The following is an 8,172-nucleotide window of genomic DNA, read 5'->3' on the forward strand; positions in this document are numbered from 1 at the left end:
TTTGATGTGTCAGGAATGATGAGCAGAACTGTAGGTGATCCCCTAAGAATTCATCAAGCTGCACATCATTAAGTTTTAATAAAATTAATATCCCTTTCAAAAGTGGTTAAGAAATCTCAGGGCAGATAACCCATCAAGGAATTATGGTAAAAGGGTACTAACTAAAATAAGATAATTCTATTTCAATTATATATCATTAATCTGCAAATTTTAGTGCACAATTGTGAGTTTAACATATTGAAATATATATATATATATATATAATATAATTCAGCTACTAGTGAATAAAATTATAATGAATAAAATAACTGATTCCACACTGTGAAGCAGTAATATGGTTTCATGCTGTTTGTTAATATGTTATCTGATTATCTACATGCAAAGTGAAATACCTTCTTGGCTGTGGGGTCGATGGGCTGCAGGCACTCCGGCGAGTTGTTTCGGGTGTTGTTGACGAACGAGGAGACGGGGTGACAGATCAGACAAGATTTAGACTGAAGCAATTTCAGAGCTTCCAGTGACCTCACCTCTCCGAAATCCAACCACTGTCTCACCTCCTCCTCTCCATCCAGAATAGCAGGCATTCTGAAGGACACAAGCACTCGAACCGTGAAACCGTCACAGTTTACAATAAATGTTCACAAAAAAAAAAAATCTCATTTTATGGCCTTGTATGTAAAATGGAATATTACAGGAAAAACTTTTTAGCCCTTAATAATACACGGTATGAATATTTTTAATGGGCTGTGTATGTACTACTAATAAGTTATGGATACGTTCCAGTTCATTGTATAATCACCAATTTCTCTCTCTCTTTTTATTTAGACATATTTTGGCATATCGAGTAAAAGACAAACACTGAATAGCTTAAAAGCATAAAAGTTTGTATGGCTGTTTGACATTGTTTACTGTTAAAGTTCGACAAAACTGCAAGAGACATTACTCAACTCTAACACTGCCATAAATTTGCTCCATATTTCTTATACGTCTTTTACAGACATGATGTAGAGTTTCATTCTCTTGTAAAGAGCTTTATTTGCATCCTTTTTTGCGACATGTCAGTTATTCAGTCAATTTAAACTGGATGGAAACCCTGCTAATAACTCTCAACTTGGCTGAATTCCCTTTTTTTCCAAAAACCTATTATGAAAGCATTTAAAATCATTAGTAGATTATTAGTAATTACTAATATATTCAGCGATGGACCTAATTCCTTATATAATGTGAGTGATTCAGTACCACACCTGTCATGGATGCTTTGCAGGTTTGGTGAGGCGTTCACAGTGATCACAGTGTACGTGTACAGAAGCTCCCCACCACCAGGTGGAGCCCAGCAGTCAAACAGACCAGCCATGGTGAGCAGACGCCACCCTTTCCACTCACTGACCTCTTTCACGCCCTGTTAAAGGAGACAAAGAAAGCCTGCATCCAGAATTGTGAACTAGCTGACATAAAGGCCCACTAAGCAAGGCACAGCCTACTGTACTGTATACCTTATGGAGGGCTGTGTTACACATACAGATCATACTGAACAAAAAAAAAAAACAATTTCCAAAAAAGTTGGGACGCTTTGCAAAATGTAAATAAAAACAAAATCATTAAAACCCTATATTTATTTGAAAACAGTGCAAAGACAACATATCAAATGTTGAAATGTTTCGAATTTGATGCCAACAACACATTCCAAAAAAGTCGGGACGGGGGCAACAAAAGGCTGGTAAAGTTGTGTAATGCTAAAAAACGCACCTGGTGGTTGATTTGCAACAGGTCAGTAACATGACTGGGTATAAAAGTCTTTCAGAAGTAAAGATGAGGAGGGCTTCACCACTCTGTGGAAGACTGCACGATCAAATAGTGCAAGAATTCAAGAACAACATTTCTCAATGTAAAATAGCAAAGCACTTTTGTTTTTCATCATCTACAGTACATAATAACATTAAAAGATTCAGAGAAATCTCTGTAAGGGACAAGGCTGAAAACCAGTATTTGCTGGCCGTGATCTTTGGGCCCTCAGGCGGCACTGCATTAAAAACAGACATGATTCTGTAGTGAAAATCACTGCATGGGCTCAGAAACACTTCTGAAAACCGCTGTCTGTGAAAACAGTTCATCACTGCATCCACAAACGCATGCTGTTAAAAGAAGAGGTGATGAAACGCAGTGGTAAACAGGCCCCCGTCCCAGCTTTTTTGGAACGTGTTGTTGGCATCATATTTAAAATGGGCATATATTTTTCAAAAGCAATAACATTTCTCTGTTTCAACATTTCATATGTTTTTATAGTATTTTCCTTTAAAAATATGGTTTACATGATTTGCATATCATTGCATTCTCTCTTTATTTACATTCTGCACTTTTTTGGAAATAGGGTTGTAAATGAATTAAAAGGTATCCAGCTGCCCCAAAGCTACTGGACCGTTATACTGTAATCCGTTATATTGTAATATTGTTAATATTGTGTAAACTGTAGGTGGGTTCAAAGTAGGGCAGCATGATCATGATACTGGCCTTTGCAACACAGTTATCACTGAAAAGTCCTCTAACCAACCATGGCCTTTGACTGCCTGTGAGCAAAATCTCAGATATTTAAAATCAGTTTTGAGGAATTAAGTGATTTACTATGTCAAAAAAATAAATGTAGGCCAATTAAGGGGTGGGGGGGCAATATGGCAAAAAATATTACATCACAATACTTAGACATCTTCACAATACATAATATATATCACAATATTTTAATACAGGCACGATGCACTAGTGGTGCCAGATTTAAAAACTTTGGGCATAATGATTTTTATTCAACATTTACACAAAATCCATTTAGACAGGACTAATTAAGTACGTCTAAGTAAGTCTTTATAATGGAGCGTGGTTAGTCAGTGTTTTTTAATATCCATGATATTCTCAAACAAGCATATTATCACAATTTATCACAAAAGCGACTGCAATAAAATAGTCATATTGCCCCTTCTAAGGCTAATAATTAACCAAGCCACATTAATGGTTCACCTATTTGTTTCCAATATACTGCAAGTCATATTGCCATCACAGTTTGTCACAGTATCACACTATGGTATGCTGCCATATCATGCAGCCATTCTTTATTTACCACCATATGCTTTCATATTCCTCAGCACCATGCGATCATCTTTTTCCTGCAATGCTTCTGGGAAAACATATAAGATACGATTCTTTATATCCAAAATAAATTCCAACCTTCTCACCTTTCCCACTCTTTGACCCTCAGTCTGTTGATACAGCATCTTCCTCTCTTCCTCCTGCTTGTCTCGCTGAGTGAGCCCTGGTGGTCCCTGTCTCTGGGGGAAATAAATGAAGAAGGGCTGCTTGCCTTTCTCCTGCTTCTTCCACTCGTAGAAGCCGTCAGCTAGAACGACACAACGCTGGCCTTTTAGCAGAGGGTCCTGTGGCGCAAAACAAACACAAAATGCACAGAACGGCACAGTTGTAATTAAAAGAAGTGTGTACTTATGTGATGTGCATCCTCCCACTCTGAAGTTCCGACAGTATAGAGAACAAAAAACTTCTGACCTTCGTGGAAAACCTTTGTTTTTCTTGTTAACTGTTTATCGTCACCTCATAAATTGTCCTAAAAACTGAAACTGATTAGGGCTCTTTAAATAATTTTTTATATTAGGAAAGCTCAGAAATACAGCTTTTTGTATTTCTCTACTGCAGGGCTGGTGAGGATGTTTGATTTGGCCTGCCAATAAGAGAGCAAACATTTTTTACTGCTATAAATATATGTAATATGTTTCAATGCAACTTAATGTAATAAGATTTTTTTTTCAAAGTAATTTGGACCATTGTTGGTTCGTTCATCATGAAATTTTAACACAATGTAAAGAATAACTGGGGTTTTTAAATTATGCAAAAAAGTAAAAAAAAAATAAAAATAATAAAAAAAATTTGACAACAGCAACTATATATGTATTTCCTTTAAAATTGTGCTTTCGTGTATTTTACTAGAATCTGACGTTTAAAATCTATTTGAAATCTGCCTACCTTCTTTGTTTGTATACTGTTTTGTAATTTTGCCCCTTGGCCCACCACAAACATTGCACTATGCCTGCTCCCCCCAAGACAAATGTTTTGGGCACCCCTGTTCTAATGTCTGCATATTGTGGGTGTCGGCCACACACATGTAGGGCACTCAGTTGTTGCTGACTAAAGGACCTTCATGTTGACATACTTGTTTTAATAAGAACTACTATGTCCACCATCCTGCCTTCGACAACGGCCAGTCCTACAAAGCACTGACGATGTTCATACCTTATAAGACTTCTTCTCCAGCATGCTCTCGCTGCGACAGTTGGAAGTGCTGTAGTGCATCTTGTTGGGGTCACTCTCTCTGAACCACGCTGGCACAAGACCCCACCGCATCGTCGCCAGGACACGCTCATCCACTGGAGCATCCTGTCCAACAAGAAGAAGACTAGAATGAACTGAAGATGCAATGAGCAGCCTTGAAAGACTGATTTCTTATTAGTGGCTCAGTGTAATTACACAGGAATATGATACTGCAATCATATTGCAGACTGTTATCCTAATATATTAATGCTCAAACCACTAACAGTGAATTAAAACCAATAGGGACAGGTGTATAAAGCTCATTTGCATAACTGACTTCAGGGGTCTACATTTCCGGCGTTAGCCACTTGATTTGACTACAGTTCTTCAGGAAACGATTCAAAGCATCATGAGTCAGCATATCTAACCACGATCTGGTTAAAGCTTCCTGTGTGATTCAGAAATATTTATTTTATTATTTACAGCCCAAGAATTTTATTTCGTCCAGAATCGTACAGTTCATTGAATATTATTATGATTTATTATAACTGACCATATTATCCTAAAATTGGTGAAGCTGAATCATCACAGATCATTTTTACCCCATTAGTGGCTTTCATTTCTTAATGTTAGCATTTCTTTTAGCATGTAGATTATAAGGTGTTAAAAAAACTTTACTTACTGCATTTTGAAAATTATCCCCGAATCACTACTTGCTCAGTCACAAAGAGAATCAAAAGCACCTCACCTTATTAAAGTGTCTGCTGGACAGCAGGACTGGGCTGGAGGACTGAGGACTCTTGTTGTACGATGGCTGGTATTTGTCTGCCTCACCGTCCTTCCACTTTGGCCGTCTGCGCCGACCGGCCCGGTTTCGGTAACTGCAGGCACGCCTGATCTCATCTGGACCAAGAGTGCAAGCTGTCCTCCCACACATGTTCACACCCTACATCAGAGTAAACACAAATTAAGTCCACTTATAAGGTTTGTGTGGGTTTATGCACAAATAACAATCATAGGTCATTTTTTTAAAGATGCCCATTTCCCAACCTGTCTCTGTCCCTTAGAAATAAACAGGCTGTTTGTGTTGCTGGGCTTTTAAGATGATATGTGTAAATGTGCTCTGTTCTGATTGGCTGCTTTGGATTGCGCCTCATTCAAAAAGGAATCCAGACAGAACCCTCTTTTTAGCTTCAGTGTGAGTGGGCGGAGCTAAAGTAGTGTAGGCTGAATAAATGTTTTTTGAATTCATTAGTTTCCATATATGGACTGTAAGGACTGAGAGGTGAACGGCACATTTTGAAGCTTTAACCATTTATACATACTACATCACTCTTTTATTTAGGTAAAAGCAAAGAAAATTAGTCCATAATATTGGCCCTTTAACCAATATTAGTAGCGAAACTAATATAGCAAAGAGTCATCATAATATTGGATTACAGTTTAAATAATATTGAATTGAAATTGGAATTATAGTTTATACAGAGAATTGTAATATCGTGAGTACCTACCGTATATACGTATTGTTAGGTTGACAAGAGGACCTTTATTTTGAAATACTAGCTACAATCAACGCTCACCCGAGTTACCTCAAGTATTTCCAGTTTTATTAGCCTCGTTTGAAACAACGATAAAGGCAAAAACACAATGTCTACATTTATAGCTCACTACAAATAAAAGACACTATGTGAATGTTTATGATGCATTTAACCAACATTAATAAGCCAATTTACTGCTGGAGGCTTCCAATGCAACTTTACGTAAATAGCTAGGTTAACGTTGGTCTGTGCTTTATTAGGAAACGTTACGGTATGAAACTGTAAAATACTGAACGTAACTAAGCTTTCAGAATCGGACAGACGGCACTAAAACACAGTGTTAGCCCAAGGTTAGCTAACCTAGCTTGTGGTGCCGTTGTTTTCTCTGCTTACCTGTGCTTGTAGAACAGATTCTTCTCAGGCAGCGGTGACGCTTTTGTTTTAAAATCAGTTAGATAGAAAATACAGCAGTAGAGGTCAGATATAAGGCAGCTGTCAGGTTCCCGGAGTGAAAGTGTTTTACAGGCGCCTCCAAAACCGTATCTTAAATAATGGCGCTTCACTCACCAGTGCCGGGGCTCGGTTTCGTGATGGTGCCAATGCCCTACACCCTACACCCTACTCCCTACTCCATACACCCTACTCCCTACACCCTACACCCTACTCCCTACACCCTACACCCGATTCCCTTCTCCCTACTCCCTACTCCATACTCCCGATTCCCTACTCCATACTCCCGATTCCCTACTCCATACTCCCTACACCCTACTCCCTACAACCGATTCCCTACCCCGTACTCCCGATTCCCTACTCCCTACACCCTACTCCCTACTCCCGATTCCCTACTCCATACTCCCGATTCCCTACTCCGTACTCCCGATTCCCTACTCCCGATTCCCTACTCCCTACTCCCGATTCCCTACTCCCTACTCCCGATTCCCTACTCCCTACTCCCTATCCCCTACTCCCGATTCGCTACTCCCTACTCCCTATTCCCTACACCCTACTCCCGATTCCCTACTCCCTACTCCCGATTCCCTACTACCTACTCCCTACTCCCGATTCCCTACTACCTATTCCCTACACCCTACTCCCTATTCCTTACACCCTACTCCCGATTTCCTACTCCCTATTCCGTACTCCCTACTCCTGATTCCCTACTCCCTATTCCCTACACCCGATTCCCTACTCCATACACCCTACTCCCTATTCCCTACTCCCTACTCCTGATTCCCTACTCCCTACACCCTACTCCCTGCACCCTACTCCCTATTCTCTACACCCTACTCCCGATTCCCTATTCCCTACTCCCTACTCCCGATTCCCTACTCCCGACGGCCTACTGCCTACTCCCTACTCCCGATTCCCTACTCCCTACTCCCTATTCCCTAATCCCTAAACCCTCCCCTGGGAACTGTGAAAGCAAGTAAAATTAGTTTTTCTGTGATTTTGCCCCTTTAACCAATATTAGTAGCAAGAATAATCAGCCAAGATCAGCATAAAATCAAGACTTATAGTTTGTGCAGAAAATGCAGTCTTTACAGAGTTAGCTAAAATATTATGATCTGACAGCCGCCACTAAAACACGTTAGCTAGCTAACGTTAAAATACTTGAGGAAACTTAGGTGAGCATGATTGTGCCAGTATTTCAAAATAAAGGTCCTATTGTCAGCCTTATGCATATCGCTGCTGTCGGAAGAAATCCTCGTAACTCCATTTTTGTCATTTTTCAGTTCTTGGCATAATTTGAAAGTGTTTGTTGCTCTTTATATTATGTGTAAACTTCATGAAGAATGGACCAAAAGAAACGGCTCAAAATATCTTGGAAAAACGTCTGGTTCCATTGACTTGCATTAAAAGTAAAGTGGATTTTTCCTTTTCCTGTAAAGTTGCCATTTTGGAGACACAAGGTTTTCTTCCGACAACAGCGATACGTGGTCATTACTCACAATATTATAATATTTTAACTCAAACAGAAATAAGTCATATTTACTAGTTAACCATGTGGTACACTGAGCACCCAAACGCAGCACCACTCAACTGTCCATTTCACTCATATTAAAGACAGCAATTTTATGTAGCTTTGTTTTTTTTAGTATTATGGTGAATATCTTATCAGAAACCATGACATTCCAAACTGGACTCATTTCATTGTGATGAGTTTCGCAAAATTAGCACAACAGTGGGCTGCGCTAAGCTATGTTGCCCAAACACATCTCCTGGGTATTTAAAGATGCAATATGTAAGATTTTGTTAAAATTGAAGTAGCATTGCTGAGTCAGGAGAAGAATCACGCTGCTCTGATTTGCCCTGTAAAGCCTAAATTAAT

The 8,172-nt window shown here is 39.3% G+C and overlaps 2 protein-coding genes across 2 annotated transcripts in view; one reads left to right on the forward strand and one right to left on the reverse strand.

The window, feature by feature from the left end:
- hmces (5-hydroxymethylcytosine binding, ES cell specific) overlaps nucleotides 1-6,506 on the reverse strand; it is an 8,478-nt gene extending 1,972 nt beyond the window's left edge. The window contains exons 1-6 of the mRNA XM_036559016.1: nucleotides 6,237-6,506; nucleotides 5,054-5,251; nucleotides 4,288-4,431; nucleotides 3,222-3,419; nucleotides 1,245-1,399; nucleotides 393-585 (exon numbers count right to left, since the gene is read on the reverse strand). Coding sequence (XP_036414909.1) covers nucleotides 393-585; nucleotides 1,245-1,399; nucleotides 3,222-3,419; nucleotides 4,288-4,431; nucleotides 5,054-5,242 — 879 coding nt within the window. The 5' untranslated portion in view covers nucleotides 5,243-5,251; nucleotides 6,237-6,506. The remainder of the gene's footprint in view (nucleotides 1-392; nucleotides 586-1,244; nucleotides 1,400-3,221; nucleotides 3,420-4,287; nucleotides 4,432-5,053; nucleotides 5,252-6,236) is intronic.
- LOC118800038 (putative proline-rich protein 21) lies at nucleotides 6,395-7,273 on the forward strand. The gene has a single exon (XM_036560184.1). It carries the CDS (start codon nucleotides 6,395-6,397, stop codon nucleotides 7,271-7,273), a length of 879 nt encoding a protein of 292 aa, XP_036416077.1.
- Nucleotides 7,274-8,172: the final 899 nt, after the last annotated feature.

Source organism: Colossoma macropomum, unplaced genomic scaffold, assembly GCF_904425465.1.
Source record: "Colossoma macropomum unplaced genomic scaffold, Colossoma_macropomum, whole genome shotgun sequence".
Taxonomy (NCBI): Eukaryota; Metazoa; Chordata; class Actinopteri; order Characiformes; family Serrasalmidae; genus Colossoma; species Colossoma macropomum.